We start from the raw sequence: 23903 nt of genomic DNA, 5'->3' as shown, positions 1-23903 counted from the left end.
ATAATCAAAAGAATTTAGCAACCACAGATTTAGCCTATTTAGAGGACGTAAGGCATAAAAAGAATGAACAAGAAGATCTGGTGGAGTCTACGGCCATACCATCCTGAACGCGACCAATCTCGTCTAAGAAGATCTGGTGGATATAACTAACAGAGTTCAAACATACAGCAATACAGGCAGATAATAAGATACCGGGTAAGGAAGATAATGAGCTGTTATGTTCATGTTGAAATGAAGATGCCTTTTGAAGAACGCTGGTAGGTTTCTCAAGTTGGACAAAGCTTGTCAAGATTTGTCAAGTTGGAAACAAGGATCCGAAGTTTGGGAGAGACAGCTGGGCTGATGAGACATACTGAGGATAGCTGAATTCATGGGCACATCTGAGATCCTTAGTGGAAGGGGTGGAAGACCAGTGAAAAGAAACCCAAGGCAAAGCCTTGGAGCATCTCAGCATTTATGGGACAGTCAAAAGAAAATCAGAAATAATGGAAGGATACTCTGGGAATTCAGAAGAGACAAGGTAGCCTCAAAGTCAAATGAAGAGGGTTGCTGGGGGAAAAAAAGGATTGTTCAATAGTGCCAAATGCTGGGCAGAGATTAAGTAAGATGGAGGCTGAAACCAGGACTAAGACACTGGGTTTGGAAATCAGAAGCTTACTCATAATCTTCAGGAAAACAGGAGTAGGGTAACGGAGGTAGAAACCAAAATAACAAAGAGGTGCTAAGAGGATCAGAGTTGAGGAAGTACAATGCAGTCTCTTCCTCATTCTAGCCTTACTGAGAACCTACTATGTGCCAAATACCACAAATATAATTCTAACAAAACAGTCACTGCTTCTCAATATACCTTATCCGATGGAGGAAACACAGGGTTCTCCTGAGAGTCGTCCAGTCTTGATGAGTAAGAGGAGACTTCATGGCAGAAGTGATTTCCAGGCTAAAGTCAGTTGTCTAGGTTAAGCTGGGGCACGGTGTTTCAGAGGAGGCTTGTTTGTGCAAAGGTTTGAAGTAAAAGAGAACACAGACCATTTGGGTGTAATTGGAAGGAGCAGAGGCAAACTTTAAGGGGGGCAATTGCCTAGTGATGAGGTGGAAGATTTAAGAAGTTTCGGATGAAGAGCAGGCAGGAGATAGGGCAGCAGCCTCAACAGAATTAGGCATAAAGGGAAGTTCTTCCAATACCTTCATAATACCACAAACTCACTGGTAAGCTAGTGTTCTCTACAATTTGATGTTCCTAATTATTAGGCAGATAAGCAAATATGTTTGCCTCTCTCTCTTTCTTTAACAATGGTTTAGTTTGACTAAACTATTTCTCAAAAGACAAAAAGAACAAAAAATGTAAGATGGACAAAGCTGTAAACTTAACATGTTTGATTTCTCTAACATTTATATCATAAATGGTCTCATTAGGTCTAAAACCACATCCAGATCCCAAATGAAATGAAAGTTTTCCCCAGATTCCCTCCAAAGAGCTGAAGGACTAACTTGAAGATTTCCAAATTGATAAGGCGTTGACTCACTCCTGAAGACCAGGGATCTCCCCGGTTTCCACTGGAGCTCGGTTTAGCTAACGACAAGAGAAAACAGTCTGGGGTTACCTGATGTTGCCTGTTTCAAAACATTGCCAGGGCAGAAAGCAAGCTGCCTCCAGTTCCTGCCGCTGCTGAGGTCCTTGGAGCCCCGTTCAGATGAGATCATCTCAGGAACCAACAGCAGCGGCTTTCAGGCAGTGAATGGTGCTGCCTGGGGACGTATCTTTGGTAAGCAAGATTGCAACAGAGCAGGCGGTTTACCCAGGGCAGTGCTGACTCATGCCTGGCAAAACTCTATTTCCCAAAACAATTCAGCCTGAGCCAACCGCAATCAACTCCAACCTAGAAAAGAAGAGGTGCCCCATTGATTTTTTTTTCAACCGAAAGCTGATTCCTGGGGGCAGGTGAACCTCATTCCTCGGCTGCTGGTCACCCAGAAAGTTCCAGTGGTTGGTCACCTTCTGAAATTTCATCTGAGAACAGCCTGGGGCTCAGCACAGCAAGATTAGTGAAGGGAGCAGGTTCACAAGCTCTGAAGATTTCCCCAAGAGGCTGATAAAGAAGTTACTTTGCATTTACAAATAAGTACATCTGGGTCGGGGGGGGGGGGGGGGGGACGGACACCCGCCCAGTCATTGCTAGCTGCTCAAATCATTAGGGTGAATCTTTGTCAGCTACGACCAGAATCGCTGCTCTTTTCCCCACGAGGCCTTCCCTGACCTCTGTTTCCTTAGACAACTCATGTTCTCTAATCAACACATATATACTGGATGTTTGTGTGTGTGTGGTTTAATCAATTGCCACATTCTATATGCTAAAGCTAAATTAATCCACCACCACACCTACTAGATGTTTAAGGAAACTAGGAGTCTGTGAAAACCACATTAACACTTATTTTTAAAAGAAAAATCCTTAAATGTATGTCCATTCTCATTTATTGGCCAGCTGATTAAAAAATCAATTCTAGAAAGACTGGCTCATCCACAGCTGTTAATTATTATTGAATTTGCCCTGACAGGCTAGAATTGGCATTGGTGCTAGACAAAGACAACAAAAGATTAAGTCCTTGCTGTCTATGTATTTTCATTGGACAAGAACGAAACTAAAGTTCATCTCAGATACTTCTGTTCCCTGCTCAAAATTTCCCACGGTCATCAGCTATTCCTTAGCATGGGCCTTCAAGGCCGCCGCACCTAGCCGTGGCCACCCTGTGATACATGGCTCACGCAGCACAAGCTCTGGACAGAGCTGCCAATCCGGCTTGTCATTCAGTAAATGCTAGAATTAAGATGTACATGCAGACAATTAGAATTTGGGTTTAAAAAACTATGCTATTTAATTCTATTCCTTTTCACAGGGCTAGTTTGTTTGTTTGTTTGTTTGTTTAGTTATTTATCCAACTCAATTCCCCTTAATTACATTATTCCAGCAGGATAATCACACTGGACTTTTAGAAGGTTTTACAAAAATGTCCCTTCTTTTTTTTTTTTTTTTTAAAGTCTTGATGAATTTGGTTTATGTTTTTAAATTGAAGTATAGTTGATTTACAATGTTGTATTAGTTTCTGGTGTACAGCATAGCGATTCAGTTATACATATATATTCACGTTCATAATTTTTTCATTAAAGGTTATTACAAGCTATTGAATATAAAATGTTCCCTCTTTCATTTCCTCCCCTTTAGTGCTCTCCTTCTCAGAAAATAGTTGTGCTTAAAGTTTTCCTACAGTCTATGTTAATTTGTCTTTTTCAAATGATAAAAGCATCTTTACAGCAGTTGACAAGCATTATCTCATGGACCACACTTTAAAAAATATTTCTGCAGTTGATGATAAGTCACAAACATTCCAATACAGAGCAGCTCTCAAGGCATGTACAGTGTAGACACATACGGAAACTCTTCTGGAAAAAAATCAGTATTGTTAGATGCTTCTGACTCATTCTGTATTAGTAAACTTTAAAAAGGGAGAGAAGATCCGGACGGTACTGTGCCCAGGAAGTAAATGCAAATTATGTGAAGAGCAACATGAAGGCCAGAAGCATGAGAAAAACTTCCTAATCCTGCTAAGATAAACACCATTCAGCAGGTGAGGAGGGCTGTCTCAGGTCATCATGTCCCTGTTTGGGATTCTAAACAGTTCCCATCACTTTCCCCGAAATATAACTATACTCTATTCTAGTAACTTGTTTTAGATGGGAAAGGTTGAGGATTACACATGCAGAGCTTTAAAAAGAGGCTACCTTTGAACTAATAACTTCAGGCACTTGAGGTTTTATAAGGTTATAGGAAAACTATTAAGAATATGAGGCCGTATGAGAAATAAGAAAAATTACTGTGGCTTCGTGCTTAAGTTCTTTCAATACATTGTTTTAAAATTCAGACAAGTAATTCAGCACCCAAAGCTATACAGGCTTACTTTTTATGTGTGGTCACAAGAGATATTTAATATGTACACGTGTGTATGTATGTATATGTGTGTATATGTGGGGTGTACGTATGCATTTATACAGACACACGCTTTGCAAACACCACATCCATTACTTTACTTGAACAGATGTATGTAATGCCATTTATATCCCACATTTGGGGTTTTTTCTGATAGACCTTAACATTATAAACAATAAGCAGGTGTCAAGAGAAATTAAAATATTCATGTCTTATAAGCCTGTAGTCTTCCCAACCCATAGAAAATTACCAAATACATACAAAACGATATGGGAGGACACACATGCCCAGGAGGGAACTACCATGGGAGCAGATCCAGGAGGTTTTTAGCTTTATCAGTATTTGAATGAAACATATATTCAAATATTACTTCGTAACTTAAAATTCTGTTTAAGTTTTAAATTTTTTACTGTTTATAAACTCATCTTTTCCCCTTTCACTCTTTCCTCTCAACACCTTCCTTTTACCTGCTTCCCCTTTCCCAGCATCCCAAATGATACTGCACGTCTCCTTTTTAACAAAATTAACCTCACCTAATGCCCATATCCTTTTTCTTTTTTTTTTCCTACCCACATCATTTTTCTGATTGAGAAGACAGTGAATTGATAAACTCAAATTGTCAGGAACCAGTGGCTTTCTCACTTTCTTGATAATTAGGGACATTGCCAAATTCTAATCTTGGGTGTTCAGGGACCTCATAACCATTTTTTTTTTTAAACTAGTCTTCAAAAAAGACTATGAATGTCAACCAAATAGCTATCATTGAATAAATCACAGAAATTAAGCATGAAAAATGAAGTAAACTTTAGGATACTCGAGAATCAACTCTAGGGGTGCTTAAGAATTAACAGGGTGCTTAGTGAAAATGATCATTTCCCAACCAGTCCCTCAGACACTTTGAAGTAGCAGAAGTGGGAGGAGGCCCCAGAGTCGGAATTTTTAATAAACATCTCCCTCTCCCAAGTGATTCTGATACACAGAGGCCTTGGATAACGTTTTGAGAGACAGGTCATAGCTCTGTTCCCTAAGCACTATTTACAGGAAAAAGAAAAGTTCTTTTTTTTTCCCCAAAGGCCATCAAACCGAAATGCAGTCTCACAGTGCAGGTCTTAGACATTCATCCCCTCACCCACAAAAACTGCCAAGAATATAACAATTGAACTGTATTTATTTTGCTGATTGAAACATTATTTTCTTCAAGCCTCCAGAGGCAATTATCCTAACTACTCTTAAGGGTTTTTCTCTGTCCAATCGCCCAATTATACTGAGTCGTTTTCACACCTGGTATGCAGTACAAGGTGCTTAATGGAATTTTTACGGCTGCGAAAATTAAAGTTCACTTGACTCAACAGAATAGTCAAATAAAACAAAGGAGAAAACCTCCCCAAAGGCACAGGTTGAAAGCAGAGGCTTTTGACTTCCTGACGAGGCAGTTTTGCCCAGAAATTCAAACCATGGATGCGCTATAGCTCATATGTCCTGAGAGTACCCAAATGCCAACTTATCACCACAGCATCAGCCAGCGCAGGCTTACTGTAACATTTGGAAGCACAAACCTGCCATATAAGATGGCCTCTCCTGGGAGACAGAGGCTGTCGCCATGGTGGGGATCATTCCATCATGGGGCCAGAAGGACCAGGCAGTCCCTTTAATCTTTAACAAGCCACTTTAGTGTTCAGATATAGGAACTGGCACTGAAGAAGGCTCAACCTGCTTCACAGCCCTTGGCTACAAAACCAGCCCCGAGCTGCAGGAGGGCACGGAGCTGAGTCTGTCTCTGCTGGTGCCGTTACCAGAATGTTCTGTAATGTAATTTGGGGCACTTCATTAGCCACTGTGGCTTAATACTTCATAGTTCAGAAGGGTATCCAATATCAAGGGTACAGCAACTGCCTATAGCAGGTACAATGACATACTAAATTATTAAATGTCAGGGATTGACAAAGTCGCAAGCCCACAGGAAAAGGAAGAATCCAAAGTTGACAAGGGCAGTCTGATGACCTGAGGACAGGATCTGGAGAAAGGAAGTCAGCCACGTGACCAAACTGCTATCTTGGGCAGCTCACCTCAGAAACCCGGCAACAGAAATCTTGAAACCATTTGATGGGTGTCACTTTCTATACAAAGCTAGTTCTTCATTTTTTTCCCTGAGCTGCTAATACAGAAGATGGACAGGGAGAGGGCCCTTGTCATCAAACTCCGTCACCTCAACAACTCCAACAGCTTCATACTGAAGTGCCCGGTAAGCTCGTGTCCTGTTCCCCAGGAACCGCCCTCCCAGAACAGACTCTGTAATCCAACTCTGAAAATTTCCTTAACTCATAACTTGTATTTATTGCATACCTTTGGATTCTTCTCCTCCCCAAACACACACACATACTCTCTCCCTCTCTCCTCCCTGCCCACTTCCCATTCTGTCTCTCCCTGTCACACTAATGCCCTGACTCCAGTAAGTCAAACTTCCGAAACTGTCAACCTGGTTTCCACTAAAAATGCCATGAGATTAAGCTACCTTCCTTCAGGTCCGCAAGTCTAGGGGGCCTTTGTTGACATGTGTTTCATCTTGATGGGTGATTTCTAGCCAAGCAGTTAAGACTACCTGTTTACCTATAGTTAATCTTCAAACTGGCTTCTGTAGGCTAGGGAAATAAAAGGGTAAGACTGCACAGTGTGAATGTCCCATCAAGGTAATCAAAGTAATGGACAAGGGAGAGAAGACAGAAGGAGAGATTTCAAAATAAGAACTGAGCTGTGCATTTCAGTAGCACTTAAGAAAACACTCCATCTGACTAGGAAGCTGACGAGCAGACAAATACCCAAAGGACTATACATTCTCTAAAGATTACTGTGCTCACAGTCCTTGCTTCCATCAAGGTTCCGCAAGAGATCACATCATAAAATCAGACCTGCATTATTTATAATAGAGTGGACAGATAGATCCTAACCCCCAGAATTCTACTGATTTACTTGCAAATAAAGTCACAATCTTATTTCAACCCAAACCCACGTAACAAGGAATAAAATACATATTGTTTAGGTCTTTCAAAGGTTCTCTCTCTCACCCTTTTACAAGAGAACAAAAAAGAGCTACAGAAAGAAACTTAAAGCTTTGTTGCTGGCATAAAGCACTTAAAAAAGAATCACAGGGGAAAATGCCCATAATATACCAACCACTGGGGGAAAAAAAAGCAGTACAGAACAGCAGGTGAGGAATACATACATATACACACACAGAATACATACATAAATATGTATAGAGAAAGATACAAAACGCATATAGTTAAGTCTAGAACCATCTAATAGTAGGTACTTTGGGTAGAGATGAAGGTTTATTTTCTGCTTTATATATACTCATTTGTGCTATTTTAGTATTTTTTTAAATGAGCAGTGCAAGCTAATTAACATTACCAGAAATAAAGTACCAAAGATCACTGGATGAGAAAAATGAAACAGAACACTTTGGACAAGTTGTTAGGGCCACTCTGAGCCAAATTTTCAGCATATTTAAGGCTATAGTCATTGAGGCAAACTTATGAAGAATTAACCAGAATTCAGTCTGGGGTCAGCACTGTTCGTTCGCTCACCATCACTGGCAGCACTGAGCTAGAAGCAGCGCGGTGCTGGGTCCTGCCTGGCAAAGGGCGACAGCGAGTCTCATGCAAACAGTCCTCGCATCCCCCAAGGTCAGTCTTGGTTACTCTTCCCTCTCTCAAGGACACCAGGGCAGGGGATTCAAAAGCAGGTCAACAGACCACTGAACACTGTACGGAGGCAGAGCACATAGAGGGCTAACCACACACAACTCAAAAATCTTTGCTCTTTGTCAGTCAAATCAGGTTTACAAGTAATCTCATGAACTTAAAAACCAGATAAGCTGTAAGAAAAGTTAAAATAAAAAATGGGGACAATACCAAATGCTGGTGAGGATGCAGAGAAACCGGATCTCATATGCTGCTGGTGGGACGGAGTGGTACAGCATTTGGGAAAATAGTTTGGTAGTTTCTTTAAGATACACTTACTGTAAGATTCAACAATTACATTCCTGGGTACTTAACCCAGACAAATTAAAACTTGTATCCCATACAAATATCTGTACCCAAATATTCATAATGGCTTTATCTGTAACAGCCCCACAGAGGAACAACCAAAATGCCCTTCAATAGGTGAATGGTTAAAAACTGATATATTCATATCATACTACTTATACTATTCAGCAATAACAAGGAACGGACCATTACTAAATACAACTTGGATGCAGGGCATCGTGCTAAGTGAAAAATGCCAACCTCAGAAGGCCACCTAGTGTTATGATTCCATTTCCATTAACATTTCAGAAATGACAAAATTATGGAGACAGAACAGATTACTGGTTGCAATTACAATTATTTATTCAACCGTCCCATCACTACAGGGAACTAAGGAAGGTGAAAAGTTTGTAAAGCAAAGCAGATTTCTTATGATTCTGCAGTCCCTACTATGCCAGGAAAAAAAATTCTTTAAGCATGGGCCAGTCGCTGGCCCTACATTTTGGGCATTACCTGTGTCCTATCCCTCCTATGAGCTTCCCCAGGGCCATGATGAGCAAGGGCAATGAGCCAAGAGGCAGCAGAAGTAACCCATGCATAGTGAACCTTCACTGCAATTTCAGCTCAGCATTCAGCCAAGTGTCCTGCTTGAAATCAAAAGCATCTGAAAACAGCAGCAGTTAGACAAATACATTGTAAAAGATTTGGTTACCAAGGTGGGGCACCTCACATGCAACAGACTTCTTACTACAGAGTTTTTCCTACAAAAGCCTCAGTAGCAGTCTCCAAAATGTGAGGGACAGGTTAGTGGAAAAAATTTTAAGTGATGCTTCCTCTATGATTCTCTAAGCCAGTCCTCACAGGTGCCCACATGTACTGGAAGCAGGACACGTGTCTCAAGGCCAGATAACAAAGTTTTACTTTCTACATTTATCAGGGCTTCTCACTGAAAGTGATCAACCACCATTTATTCCACTATCACTTATAACACCACTAGGCCTCTAGGGACACCAACAACTATAGTATCTTGTATAGAAGTCAATTTACTGGGAAGGCCTATTGACAAATAGGACGACACTTTAAAAAAAAAAAAAGAAAGAAAGAAAGAAAGAAAGAAAGAAAGAAAGAAAGAAAGAAAGAAAAACCACCAGTAAATCTTCATCTAACCCAATGCTTTAGTTCTTTGGCCAAATGTGCTTTTAAGGGTGACTGGTTGCTTTATTAAATATAATTACAATTTGAGAATGAGGAATAAACTCAAACAATCCTTCAGTGCTAAGAGAATTAAAACTAGTAAAGCAAGTAACAAATGTTGCTAATATTCTAAAATTACATTCCACACAAGGAGACCCAAGTATAAAAGGATAATTTTCAGCCCACATTCTATGAAATGGAACCTATCTTTAAAGACTTACTCTGAGAAGTAATCATAATTAGATGAGCTGATGGAGTGAGAGGCAGCTGGGGCCTGATGGTTGGGAGCGGGGCCTTTCCAACCAGACTACTTGGATTTAAACACTGTGTGACCTTGGGCCCATTCTTCAACTCCTCTGTACAGTGTTTTCTCAAATGTGGAACACAGATATTAGCGCCTACACCTCACAGAATTGTTGGGAGGATTAAAGGAGTTCATACAGCAAAGTCCCTGGCAAACAGTAAGCACACAATAACCACTGGTAATTTTCATACAGGTAAAATACGGCAAAAAGAGAAGTGCCACAAAGTTATAATGACAGAAGTTCCCCGTGGGCTGGCACACACCCTGGCCACATGCTACACTACTGAATAGTCTCTAACTAGGAAAGAAAGGGCCAGGGAGTCAACAGTCTCATCACAGCCCCCATATTCTCCCCACACTGGTTAGAAAGATGGGAGTTCATTCTAGAGATGTTTAAAGAAAAAAGGCTTGACTTAAATAACCTAGACACATGCAATAACACCTTTCTCCCATTTCTAGCTTTCCCAACTATTCAGGAACAACCACAGACACTTTGGAATCACAAACATAAATTGTTTCCAAAAGTGTTAAACAATGCTTGTCCAAAAGCCCCAATATAGCTAGTAATTTAGACAGCTGTGCTAGGAGCCACAGAAGCTGCATTTTCTAACTAGTATTGCTTCTGAACAATTGAAACTTTCTCCAGCGCAAAGTCCAGACACAGGGAGCAGTGTTCCTTGCAAACATTCAAACAGTTTCATTATTGTTTAACCACCAAAATAACAGCTCCAATCATCTATCAAGTTTGACATTTCATCCAACTAAGCAATGAAACCAGGACGCAACACATGCACGGAGAGATTTTTTTCCCTTGCTCCAAATCAACACCCATTTCGACACTGTAGCCACACAAACTAATAATGTTTGTCCATAGACTACTTACAAAAGGCTTCTAAAAACTAAACACAAACTGAAGAGCCCCAAAGAAACAGTGCATCCTCAAATTTTATTTTCCGTCTCCCACCTTTAAGCATCTTTATTAATTGTAAGTAAAGTTACAGGCCAAGAAGCTGGAAACTCCTTTTTTTTTTAATTGATTTATTTTAAAATTTTTATTTTCTGTGGGGGTAATTAGGGGGCTTTTTTAATTGTTTTTTTAATTTTATTTTAATGGAAGTACAGGGACTTGAACCCAGGACCTCATGCATGCTAAGCATGCGCTCTACCACTGAGCTATATCCTCCCTGCTTGGAAAGTCATTTCTAACACTAAGTCAAAAGAGGTAAATATCTCTCTTAATACAGAAACCAAATGCAAGCAATATATTCTTAAATATGTTGAAGGTAAGTGTCCTTGCCTCATCAACTATTAAAATTGTGATTCTGATCTAGCAAAGCACCAAGTCATGAAACTTCTCTCCCTAGGTAAGGAGTTCTCAGTTGGTTGCTTCAGTGACAGCCTAAGGAAGAAAATCAAGGACGTAAGTTGATACCAAGTTCCTAAGATGTCCTCAGAACCACTCAGAGCAATGCTATTCGAAGTGTACAGTCGCACATCCTCCACGGAGATCCATGTCAAGATAAACACAAAGAAGTCATAATAAGTATACACTGCTGTGCACCCAAGACTATGTATGACTTCCTGATAATTCATTTTCCTTGTACTTTACAAAAATATTAGTTGGCGACAGACTGCAACTTTACAAAGTTGGTCCTTCACCAAAGACAGTCTGAGAAGCACTAACTTTTCACACAGTGGAATGCCATTTCTGTCATTTATTATTCTGAAGAAATGAAAGTACCCTTTCCCTCACCATCCTACAGTTTCTGATTTGAAGGTAATTAGAGAAACCACTAAGGAGGTACACCCTGGTGTAACCAAATGGAAAAAGCAAAGAATTATGAGTAAAAAGATCTCACTGCTGGTATGCAAGAGCCAATTAACTTGGAGACCCTGGGTGAGTCAAGACCTTTTATTTCCATGGGCCTTAAATCCCTCTTCTGTAGGATAAAGGCAGCCCCCTAACATCAGCATTCCCAACGGTGTATTTTTTTTTTTAATGTGGTTCCTTGTTGCAATAATACTTTCTCCAAGTGTGGTCTGCAGATAAGTGGCAGCAGAATCCCCAGTTTCATTCCCAAATGCCCAGATTCTATAGGTCTGGGTTAGGAACCAGGAAAGGGCAATTTTTACAAGCACCCGGTAGACTCTGATGCACACTAAAAGTTGAGATCTTCTGCAATAATGCATAATCTTACTAATGCCTCTAGGAATTAAAAAAAAAAAAAAAGGTCACAATTTGTGTGTAATCCCAGATAAAGAAATTTTAGGTAAAAATACTTTTAAGTCAGTATATTAAAACTTACAGAAAGAGGAGGTGAGATGGATATAGCTCAAGTGGTAGGTAGCATGCTTAGCATGCACAGGGTCCTAGGTTCAATCCCCAGCACCTCCTTCAAACATAAATAAACATAATTTACTCCCACACACACAAAAAAAAAACTTGCAGAAAGCATATTGTAATATGCTTTTATAATATTAATAATATGTAACAATAAATTTCAACTTTTCCCCATTTTAAAAAATGTTTGGTTGGGAAGACCAAATGCATATTAAAATACACTATAAACACTGACATGCTATGGCCTCAAGAACTGAATTCTTGACAGGATATTCAGAACTCCTGAATTCTGGATAACAGTAAAACAAAACTAGTGGTTTATTTTTACGTTTGTGCTATTTCTAAAAAGGTAAGACGAGGCAAGGGATTTCAGGCAGCTACTTGTGAGCGTTTCCACAAATAACAGTGCAGGTGTGGGTAGCCAGTATCTCAAAAACCAAATTAGATACAACTGCCACCATATTTTCATTTTTATTATTAGTTTTGGTATTACAGGAGACATGATAATCAGCTCTAGAAAGATTTTTAATCGGTCAAAAAATTTTTTTAATCAAATAAATCAAATTTAGGAATCTGATGAAGATTATGTGGAGGTGAAGCTACAGAACTATCCTATTTATGTCCCCCATTACTTGGGTGGTTCACTGGTGCTGTTCCTCAGGCTGCAGATAAGCAACCACGTTGACAGCCTAGACAGTTGGGAAACACTGAACTAGATCAATGGGCATGGGGGTCACTCAGAGTGCCCTGGGGTGCTGGGTCCAACCATATGGCCAGGGTGGCAGGGAAGGTGTCAGGCTCTCTGGGAACATCCGGGCATTCCTCTCCCCACCAGCTCTGTCGCAAACACTGGCAAAGGTAAATTTCACTCTGACACAGAATGATTACGCAAGTTCTTCCATCAGGATATGATACAATGACCAAGAATGGTACCTGAATCTAGTCACACCCAAAAAGTAGAAGAGAGGTAGACAAAAGTGAGAAAACTGGAAAGCGTAAAAATTTTCCACTGTGGCCTAGGCACGTCCTAGTCCCTGCAATTAGCCCTCCCCACCCCACGCACGAAATTTAACCCCTAACTGTTCCTCTTCACCTCCATAAAACCCAAATTGCCCAAGCAATGACTGCTGGTCTGCAAAATCAATGCCAAGACAATTTTGCCCTCTTCCTGGGAAACATCCTTGACTAAGGATTCCTCAAAGTAGCTCAACTTCAGCTGACCCATTCTCTCCAAAGCCCTGAAAAACACTCTGCCCTCTTTCCCCCAATTAGGACGCTCCTTCTGCCCAGCATTTTCGAATAAAGGCTCATGCTCTAGTGGATCTGCTTCCCATGTAAAATAGTATTAGCATGCTCACGAGGGAGTATAGTCCATTGGCCATGCACACACTGACACGAGACTAGGAAAAGGTTGGAAGTCAACAGAGGGTGAGGCTTGGTTATTTCTCAAGCAAACATTCTAATCATTATGAAAGTGAAAAAAAAAAAAAAGGAAGATTCACAGAAATTGCTAGAGGGACAATAAGCTTTCCTATAACACAAAATATATTGAATCACATGCCCTAAGTCTGGATGCCTGTGATCAGGACTAAGACTAGAAAGATTTTTCAAAGTAAATGAAAAGGGTGAAATAAGAGGAGGCTGGGGTGGGAGAGGAGGCGGCTTCATTTACTTAAGAAAAGCTTTTTTTCCCAAGTCTTTCAACATAATCCAGCAGTTGCAAATAAACAATGGTGCTGATTACTAACGAACTGCATTTAACCACTCAGGGGCCGGCAGAGCCTCCGGTTGTTCTAACTTCCTGTAAGTTTCAGGGTGACTAGGCAACATGTCTTCAAAGTGCATCAAGACAGTTAAAATATTTCAGCAAATCAGACTGGCTCCAAGTGGTTCAAATGGGGGCTTCCCCTGCCCTTAGCACTGGCCTGGTAGAAACAAACGCTGTCCCAGGGAGAACTGACCACTCCACAACCCAGAGATAATGAAACCGTATCTTCATATGCAATTGTAGAAAAGGCATGTGAAGGTCAAACTAGGAGATGTAGGCTTCACCTGTAGCACTGGAGAAGGGCAGCTTTTAAAAGTCAAGTAACATCAGCTCAACAAAATTTTTTTTAAGTTCAAATTTAGCACATGAGTGGTAGCTGCTGAAAAAGGTTGCTGCGAGAACGAGAAGGTTTTACTTATCTTTTTATAGGAGAGGACGATGGAGAAACTACCACCCAAGGTCACTTTCCATTAAAAAAAAAAAAAAAGGTTAGCAGCCTTAACTGAGGTAAAAACCTTCATAGGTTGTAACTCCGTGCAATCAGCGGCCTGGTGAGACTCCCCTCACGAATCTTGTAGGAAATTAAGTGCGGATTAGAGTAATTAAATGTAAAGTCTCCTTGAGAGCAACTTCTGTTCCTGAAGACTGGAGCCATTTCTGTGAAATCACAGAAAAATTGTGAAGAGGATTTGCCAGGCACTACAGCCTTTTCACTTTCACATCAGGTCTGCAAACGCTATGATCTAAAAAGAACAGAGCAGCGATTTGGGGAGGGAATTAAATAATACAGCTTATCAGAGAAAACCACTCGGAGATTCTCTAGTCTTTGCAAAAGTTCATGTGCTCATGTAACTATAATATACTTAGGGGTTTCTGAAAATTACACACATTTCCTCAAAAGAGATGTAGGGAAAAATATAATCACGGGGTAAAGGCCAAACATTGTCTCTTCTGAATGCTTAAATAGCCAATTATGTGTCTTAATACATTAATTCTGTAGACAGAAAGAGACTATTACAGGAAAGTTGAATAAGACATCTTAAAAATGTACCCTGGGGCCTAAGTCCATTCAACTGACACTAAAATCACCCCCTCGAAAAAACAGTTTTTATGCAAAATCTAGTATTTTAATTTCCCCGCTGCCAACAGAAATATAGAGCAGAAATTAAACTAATTATGTCAGCAGCACAGTGAACAAAACTTTAATTGTATTACACACCAGTTAGACATTTGCCAAATAATATAAAGGCCCTTAAGGGTAGAAACTTCTTTAGAATATAAATGATTCCCAATCAATATGACAGAAATTAGTCTGTTTGGGCAATAAATAGATTCACATTTACATGGAAAAATTTAATGTAAGGCATTAACATAGAGTATAAGAAACAAATCTCTAAAATGGCTTTAAATCATTCTGTGATTTACGTATGTCATGTCATTAATAGGTCCTTTAAGTCGGTGTTGTACTAATCAGCTTTATTAACATCCTGCTCACAAAAGAGCCTATTCATTTAGCTGGGAGACAGGTGTTAGCAACCAGCAACCTCTTTTCACCTCGAGTTCCAGGGGCCTGCTCTTCAATGATTGTGACAAGATTGGCAAGTCGAAAGGGAGGGCAGTTTAAGAGGGAAAGGGAGGAAAGAGGGAAAGAGAAACAAAAGAGACTGAGAGGGGAAAAGGAAGATGAGGAAAGAAAGGGATGTCAGGTGCTACTTGTTGGGGCTACCCTCAAAGCCGGGTAGCCTGATCTGAGCTCCCGGGCTACCACCCAGGTATGTCAAGCAGAATTTGGATAATGTGATTTATTTATTCCTAGAGACAGTAACTCTGGATACTTGCCTACACTCCACTCGTTATGAAAAATTTTTTTCAAATGTTCTATGACTCATTCCTCTTACCCATATTCTCTAGTTCTTAACTTTAGTCCTCACTCTTTCATACATTTTCTAGAAGAGCTGACTGAGTAGATATTCCTGGAAAGAAACAGAAAGAAGGGTGGATTTAGAAAGACATCTTAAGCCTACAGAATAAAAATCCTATGAGAAAGTGGGAGAAGAGAACCTTCACTGAGTCCCGTACAATGTACAAAGGACAGATTTTCCCTCTTTTCATCCACGTAACAATGCTACCAGGTATTATTTTCAGTTAGCAGATGAAAAAAACCCACAGAGGTTAAGTAACCTGTCTAAAGTAGCAAGGCCAGGAGGTGGATGAGCTGGGATTCAAAAACAGGTTTATTTCCTAAGTCGTTACACTTTTCCTAAATTCAATTCGCTAAATAACATATTTAGTGCCCCCATTCTGCTTTAAGACAGATGGTTCTGTATTTCAGCAATTTTTCTAACTTCCATGAACTCAGCAAAAGACCTGTGACTAAATTTTATTGCCTATTAAGCATCCATTATTTTCAATAAGTGCTTCAGCTATGCAGAGATGAAACATCTGGCAAGTTGGCTTTATTTTTAAATCCCACATACACAGAATTCCCAGGCAGCTCTCCTACCCAACACTGATCACAACTACATTTGACTACCCATTCAGACCTCCAGTGGTTTCCACATTATCATTCATTTGTCCACTCAGGAAATAAAGGAAGCTACTTTCACCAACCCTCCCTCATGACTCCTGATAGATAATACAGCAGAGGGGGCCTCTCTGTAAAGTAATTTACATGAAAGTTATAAAAGCTCTTTGTTATCTGTCATGATTAGGAAATGGGTTATTCTAGCGAATCAAACATCCTGAATAACATAATGATGCTTTTAAAGGGACTACCAATTTATAAAGAATTTCAAAGCAATGCAACAGTGGTCCCCAAATCCGGCTACAGATCAGAATCACTTTGGGAGCTTTTTGGAAGTAGGTGCCCAGAATGGTTTTTAAATATGTAGATTCTCGGTCATCATTCATTCACTCTAAAAAAAAAAATCTCCACGAGGTGGAGCTGGGAAATCTGTATTTTTAAAGAACCCCCTCAGTGACTCAGTTGCAAATTGCTAGGTATCAAATCTTTTTAAGGAGTGGCTGGCTTTGGAGAACTCCTTGCAAAAAGACACACTAAAAAGGCTAAAAAGCGGCACTGAATGCAAGGTGACCTTCTTTTGATGATTCAGGAGACTCTGGGATCTGCCAGTGCCTCTGGTTCATCATTCACAACTAGTCACAAGTCACTGTACTGGCAAAACCAGAAAGGAAGGAAAGGTTTCATATTGGTAGAAAGCTGGAAAAACCAGCTTTTGTTTTCCCATCAGATTTTTAAAGAGCTGGTTTTTCCCCAGAGGAAAATCAGATTTTATGCTTGCCTTGAAAAAGGAAAATGTTTAAAAACAGGCAGATTCTCTTAACCAACTGCTCCAATCCAGAACGTTAACAAGTCCAAATGCATCAAAAATGTGGAATATTCAACCTGAACTAGAGAAAGCAGAGAAACTTCATGACAGTGTTAATGAAGATAAAGGAGGATAATGGGTTTAAACTAAGAATGGCATCACAGGATTAGATAAAACCACCATCCTGACCATGGCAACTGATAAATCCTGGAAACTCTGAGAGCTGAGGTCTTTCAACACCTAAGGTCAATGACTCCTACCTACCCAGGAAGGCTTCTATGTGAGATATAAGAGGATATCCTATTAAGAGCCCAATTCGCTTTAGGATTTTAAAACTATCAACAATATAAAGTTACAAAACAAGAAAGTAACACACCCTCTCTCTATTGAAGGAATGGGAATTTATGTTCGGATATAAAGATTGTCCTTAAAAACTGCCAGAACCTTTCTTACCTAAACACAAGTAATGACTACCAATAACCAGTAATCAAACAAAAATAATAACCAGTAACCATTACCAAACCAGTAACCATTATCAAACAATAATGATGAAGCAGTTCATCCCTTGAAACTTCACCAACAGCAATTTAAACTATAGTCTCATTGAACTCCAAATTATAACTCAGCTCTGTATTGCAAGGATTATGAGAATCCAAGGTGCAGAGGTTAAATTTTCCTCCCAAAACATAAACACTACGGCCAGTACAAGTTTAATATAAAAGTCTCTAATCTATCTTTAAAACAATAGCAGTATTAAAGGTTCTATTTTAAGAATTAAAAAATGAAGGTGGAATTAGTCCCCCTGACACTCCTTAGGTTTATGTTTTCAGAAAGTTCTAGGCACAACATTCTTAAAGACGGGTGTGGCTGTATTAAACATCACAATGAACACGTTAATTAGGGAAGAAACTGCCCTTTTTCGTTATTGTTGCTGTTTGCTTTGTCTTTTTAAATGCTGGTAACTGAAAATGCTTTTTCCACTGCTATTTTAAGAGCCCTTAAAGAGGCATTCCTATTAGATGGTGCTAAGCAGAGTTATGTCAACTAGCTTGGCCCTGAGAAAGTTTGAAAACAAATTAATTCCCAACCTTTCTGAGAACAGCTCTCTTTTGATGCATATTATTTTAGCAACTGGTTAAATTAAGTCAATTTAGAAGATTTACAACTCTTGATCCCAAGGTAAACAGTCAAGAGGATAATAGTTGTCTTCCTGATCAATATCAAAGTTTTCAGTGGGCTGATCTAACTAAATAGAGACATTAAAATGTGTGTGTGTATCTTAGATTACATGGACATTTTCTTCCCGCACAATCAAGTTATTAGTTAGGTCTGCCACATCAATCTGCCATTGTTACACACAATTTTCAAACTTAAGAAAATAACATATCTATAACACATAATTTATCACTTGTACTCTGAAGTCCCGAATTATTAGGAAATACGCCGTAAGTCAGAAATATTGCCATCATCTATTTCCTTCAATGTGATAAAGAACGCGATCAGGATAAAAAAGTTGTCAAACCTAAAACCCTCTGAATGAAAGGAAGGATCCCTACCAGCTCCCAACCCCAGAATTCTGTACGCAAACTCGTTCCAGCACCATGCCCCCTGCCTACTCCCATTCCTAGAAAAATGTTCCAAGAAGTGGACAACCTTGGCCACATCTCAGGAACCTGAACTGTCACTGGGAAAACCACAAGTGCTCCCAAAACAGTTGCAGCAGCAGGGGTAACACGAAGTCTTCTCTGTCCTCTAAACCACCTGTAAAAGGGATGGGCAAGGAACTTAACTTTCTTAGAAGGCCACATGCACCTGGGAGTGTTTGTTCATCGTCACTGTGGCCTTGGGCCAGGGTGCAAAGTGGCCGTTGTGGGCAAAGCCCTATTTCCAAGCTAACAATAATTCTTCCCTGGGGTAGACTGGGAGGAGCACGGTACACTCTTCCTTGATTACACAAGCAGTTTTTCCCCTAGAACAAATGCCAGACCAACAGAAAGGAGAAAATACACTGTTGTTTCTATCTTCTGCCAGCCTGAAATCAGGCTCTGAGCAGACATGCCTGAGACGCTCTGGCTCCCCGGGTCTAGCATACTTCCCCAAGCTTGGTCAAGTGTCGCGTGGGCAGCCGGCTGCAGAGGCCCCACTTCCCTGTCCGTCTTAGCCACTGGCGACCTCGCACACATCACCTCAAACGAACAGAGGACAACTCCCAAAAGATGGAACACGGGACCCTGCGAGGGGCAGGATCGGGATGCGGGAGAACCACATCCCCAAACTTCTCCAAGGAGCCTCCAAACTCCAGCCGCGTCCTTCTTCCAAGAACCCCTCTGGCCTCCTCCACTAGGAAGCAGGGTCAGGCTAGTTCCTTTAAATGCTGACGCAGGCAGCCCCGTACCTGACTCAGTTTCCTCTGCAGTAAAGCTGCACCTTTCCCCGACAAACCAAGTGAACCCGCTGATCTGCAGGGCGAGTGGGGATTTCTGAAGATAACGTCTCCAGTTACTGCCCCCACAGGTGAAAACCCTTCCTTGAGCGGACTTTTAACGGGACAGGTGCGGGCTACCCCGAATGCGCAGACTTCCAGCGAGGCAGGGCTTCCCCCATCCCCTGTAGGCAGGGGAAGTCCCAGGCCGCGCCCGGGAAAAAGGAGGCGCCCCCAGACCACAGCCTGGTGAGACCCGAGGCCGAGCAGCGCCCCCCACCCCGCTCTCCCCCAGGACTCCACCCCAGGCCGGGCGCCCCGCGGATCCCAGCGCCGCCGCCGCCGCCTCACCTGCCGCCGCCGCCTCCTCCTCACCTGCCGCCGCCGCCTGCCCGACCCGCACCTGGGAGGGGAGGGGAGGGGAGGGGCCGGATCCGGGCCGCGGACGCCTCAGGCAGGGGGGCTGCGGGCTCCTCCGCGGCGACGTCTTGGGGGCTGAGGGGCACCGGGGGGCGGTCGCGACATCCTCACGGGCGGCCCCAGGAAGTTGCCCCCCCCAACCTCATCCCCTGCCGCCGGGCCCGGTCGCTCCCGCCCCTCACGCGGCCCCGCCTCCGGCGTGGCCCCGCCCCCCTCGGGAGGGCGCCTCCACTCCCGCCGCGCCTGAGCCACCATAGAGAGGGGTGAGGCGTGCAGCGGGCTAGAGCGTAGCCTCCGCGCGTGCCCCCTGGCGGAGCCCAGGTCGCTGGAGGCGGGGTCGTATGAGGCTGAACCGGGTGAGCAGTCGGTACCTACCCTAAAATCAGGGCGTCCGCTGCTCCTCTTGCCTTGGTCACCGAACTCCACGCGAGGAGCTCGAGGGTCTCGGTCTGTGGTCCAGCGTGGTGACCCTCGGCGAGTCCAGTAACATCTGTTTCATAATAAAAGTTTGAAAGTGGCCTCACCGTCCTAGCTCATTGTTCCGCACAACAGTGGCCATTAGCCAGTGATGTCTCCTAAATTACTATGGAAGAAACCCAGGCCCTTCACTGGCTGATTCCAAGTCCCATAGCTGATAGGTGTTAGAAGCCAGATACGTAGGCTATCGAAACTCATGTTTGTCCCATTCTCTGGCACCTCCCTCGCAGAGCATTTCCCAGTCTAAGCCCCAAGGTTAGCTAGTTTCACCTTAAGAAGGTGAGAAACTGCTCAGAGGAAGGCCCAACTCTTCTGAACTCCAATTTCCTCATCCCTGAAGAAATTGGTATGGTTGGTATGAAGCCAGTTGAGAGGATTAAATAAGCACATAGAAGTGCTTAGTAAACTATAAAGCTCTAGAGTTGCTTGGGAAATCATTACCCAACGTGGGCTAATACAATGCCTACTCGTGAAAATAATATAGTCGGGGGGAGGGTATATCTCAGTGGTAGAGTGCCTGCCTTGCAAGCACAAGGCCCTGGATTCAATCTCCAGTACCTCCATTAAAAAATAAATAAATAAACCTGATTACCTTCCCCCCTAAAAAAAAAAAGAAAGAAAGAAAATAATACAGTCAGTTCAAATCCTTCTTCTGGTGGTGTCTAGTGACACCTAATTTTTTTATACCTTAGATTCCTATCGAGACCTCCTAGAATTGCTCTGAGCAATTTGCATCTTTCTAAAAATTTTTAAGTTGAACTATAGTTGATTTACAATGTTGTGTTAGTTTCAGGTGTACAGCAAACTGATTCAGTTATACACATACATATGTGTACTTTTTCAGATTCTTTTCCACTTGTATTTTAAAATAAGGAATATCACAAGGAAAAGTAAAGTGAAAATAATATTTATACATGCAGACTCTGTCACTTTACATGTATTAGTTTCAATCTTCATAACCCAGCAAACTAAGTACTATTATTCCCACGTTACTAATGAAGATCTGCAGGTTAAGTAATTTACCCAAAGCCACACAGTTAGGAAAAGGCTGAGTTGGAATTTGAAACCAGGTCTTTCCACCAAGAGGAATGCATGGAAAGACTGGCCTGCTAGAGGCCTCCCGCCCCTGAATTTTATGTGCCCATCTTTTTCATATATATCTATTTTGGTAACTTTTCTTGATGCAAGTCCCTGTCTTCTCTACTTCTCTCCAGGCAGGCATTTATTGTCTTCTCTTTTCCGCTCTCTGACTCCTTTTCTCTTGAGATGCCAGGCCCTTGTTCATCCTCCCTTATTTCTGAAAGGCATTTGTGACCTGTGATGAAGGCCCAACATTCCCCACCCAATCTCTCCTTCTCTTAGTGTTAATTATAGTCATAGAAAGTTAATAGTCCCAGAACAAGGAGGGAGTGAGACCCAGAGATGTCTTTTTGTAAGTTGAGTTTCCAAACTAAGTGCTCAGTTCTGAAAGGGAGGCACTTAAGTCACTGATTGGCCTAATAACTGGAGTCTGAATTCATGACATCCTGTGGAAATCATTTTTTCTGGGCCCTGTGGTCCATATTACAGCTAAATCACTGGAATGCTGCTAAATAATGTGCACATCACTAAATCGAGGAGGGCTCGGAGCTGCATTTACCCACACTCCTCCTTTCTCCACCTTCAACACTATCACATCACTATTTTTCATCTTTATGGTGCCCTTCCACAGAGGCACTCAATAATGTACCCATTGTGGAAGTAATCTGAAATCCTTTTCAGCAAGCAATAGTATTTAGTAGTAATAAAACACTAATTTGTCTACCAAGTGACATATTTATAGGAGCTGTATATTTTGACATATTTTTATTATTTCTATTCATTTGCTAAGTACTTTCCAATACATATTTATGAAGCACATGCCTTTCCCCAAACAGCAGTGAAAAAAAAAAAGAATCGTATTATTTCTTTTGTTAGTAGTAGCATAGCTTTTAAGTCCTAGAGCCCTGATTTTTGTTACTTTAGGTTAAGAGCCAGAAGAGTTAATGGTGATTGAGCACCTACTATATGCCAGACTCTGTGAAAGGCACTTTACATAAATTATGTTTAATTCCCTTGAGACATATATTTTACCAATATAGAAAGTGAAATTCCCCTGCAACGTATATGTTACCAACAAGACAGAGACATTCCCTTGTCCAGGTACTTCAGCTAGAAAGGACTCAGCAGCATTTTGAACCTAGATTTTCCCGATTCCAAATCCCAAATCATCAGTCCACTTCACCAGCCCCCTCTTAACTTCTCTGGACCTAACAAATTTTGTAAAACACAAAGTATTCCTTTCTGAGAGAGGCTGTGTAGGTTATCCCAGAATGGAACAGTTAGCAATAAACAGACATGGGATGCTAACCCCAATTTTTCTATGGGAGGTTATCCTCTGAGGGAATTATTAATAAATCAGTGGCAGGGTGTTTCCCAAAAAGATGGACCAATGCAAGAATTCTACTCATTCCTGGAGACATGACCATCTACAAAGTTTTCAGGGCACAGTGCAAATGTTGGGCCCTTGTTCAAAAGCATTGAGAATTTCAGGATGGCAACAGCAGACCATTAAATTAAGCCCAGGGCTCTGTGCAGCTGCACTGGTCACACTATCATGAAGGCAGCCATGCCTGAACACAAGGAAGCTGTCACCAGTTTCTCCTAGGCATCCTGGGCCTTACAATGATACAAAATTGCATAGTTATTATATGCCTAGGGAAGTATTTGGTGTTTAACATAAGCTATACTGCTGGAAAACAGTTCTATGAAGCAGGAATTATTTTCCCCATTTCCCAGTTGATGAAACTAAACTTAAAGAGGCTAAGTGACTCATCCAAGGACATACAGTGTCAGCTGAGACCGAAGTAAATGAGATATAAATCTTGTTCCTTGACTTTGCATCCTTTTCAGAATAAGCTCATTGTCTTCTGGCAAAACCCAGGCTTATACTGAGACTATTACACCCAGAAACTAGAGAGGCAGGAAGAGCTAGGGTTCAAAGGAGTCAAGCTTGTGCAGCAGCCGATGTGCACTTGCACACCTCCGGGATGCATGGACCTTCCACCGGCTGGGAGAGAGAATTTTACGCATGTCAAAGGGAGTGGCCAGTACCTGGCCTCCCTCTCCAGGATAGACAGGAAACACAATGAGGTCTTTACCTTGATAAAAGGTAACTACAGGGAACCTACAGCATCTTACTTGGTTATCATATATTGGCCAACAGCTTGCTAAAGTCAGGAACAAGACAGGGATGATGGCTTTTGTTACTTCTTTTCAACTTAGCACCAGGAGTTAGTTTAGCCAGTGCAATAAGACAGGAATACGTGGGAGAAACACCTTTTTGAGGGTAAGCTTGGGTGAATAATCTACCTAACTGTAATTTAAACTCCATGCATCACAGAGCCTTCTCCAATGCCTATCCCCAAGTAATTGAACCATTTTAACTCTCCCTAGTGCAACTCCGTGCCGGAGCACAGTAAAAACCTGGTTGGGGTGTGCATCTAAATCCCTCATCTCCTCCTGGCTCACATCTCAGGGATGCATAAACCCTGTTGTTTTTTATTCAGCTTTATTTCCCCCCAAACCTCCTGTTCACTTTAATAGAAATGATATCTCCCTTTTT

At 41.6% G+C, this 23903-nt stretch overlaps 1 protein-coding gene across 6 annotated transcripts in view; it reads right to left on the bottom strand.

Annotated features, from left to right (window-relative positions):
• The window catches only part of RFFL (ring finger and FYVE like domain containing E3 ubiquitin protein ligase), a 64108-nt gene extending 43586 nt beyond the window's left edge, over positions 1-20522 (bottom strand). For 2 of the 6 annotated variants that reach the window (XM_045514320.2, XM_045514319.2), the window contains exon 1: positions 1602-1745. In XM_045514320.2, the coding sequence (XP_045370276.2) occupies positions 1602-1701 (100 nt within the window). In that variant the 5' untranslated portion in view covers positions 1702-1745. Of the gene's footprint in view, positions 1-1601; positions 1746-19714; positions 19981-20158 lie in introns of those variants that run through there. The other 4 variants (XM_045514321.2, XM_074343038.1, XM_074343037.1 and 1 more) reach the window with 4 other exon arrangements.
• Between the last annotated feature and the right edge of the window lie 3381 nt (positions 20523-23903).

The sequence above is a fragment of the Camelus bactrianus genome, chromosome 16, assembly GCF_048773025.1.
Source record: "Camelus bactrianus isolate YW-2024 breed Bactrian camel chromosome 16, ASM4877302v1, whole genome shotgun sequence".
NCBI lineage: Eukaryota > Metazoa > Chordata > Mammalia > Artiodactyla > Camelidae > Camelus > Camelus bactrianus.
Note: the sequence above shows the minus strand (reverse complement) of the source record. Positions and strands in the feature narration are given on the sequence as shown.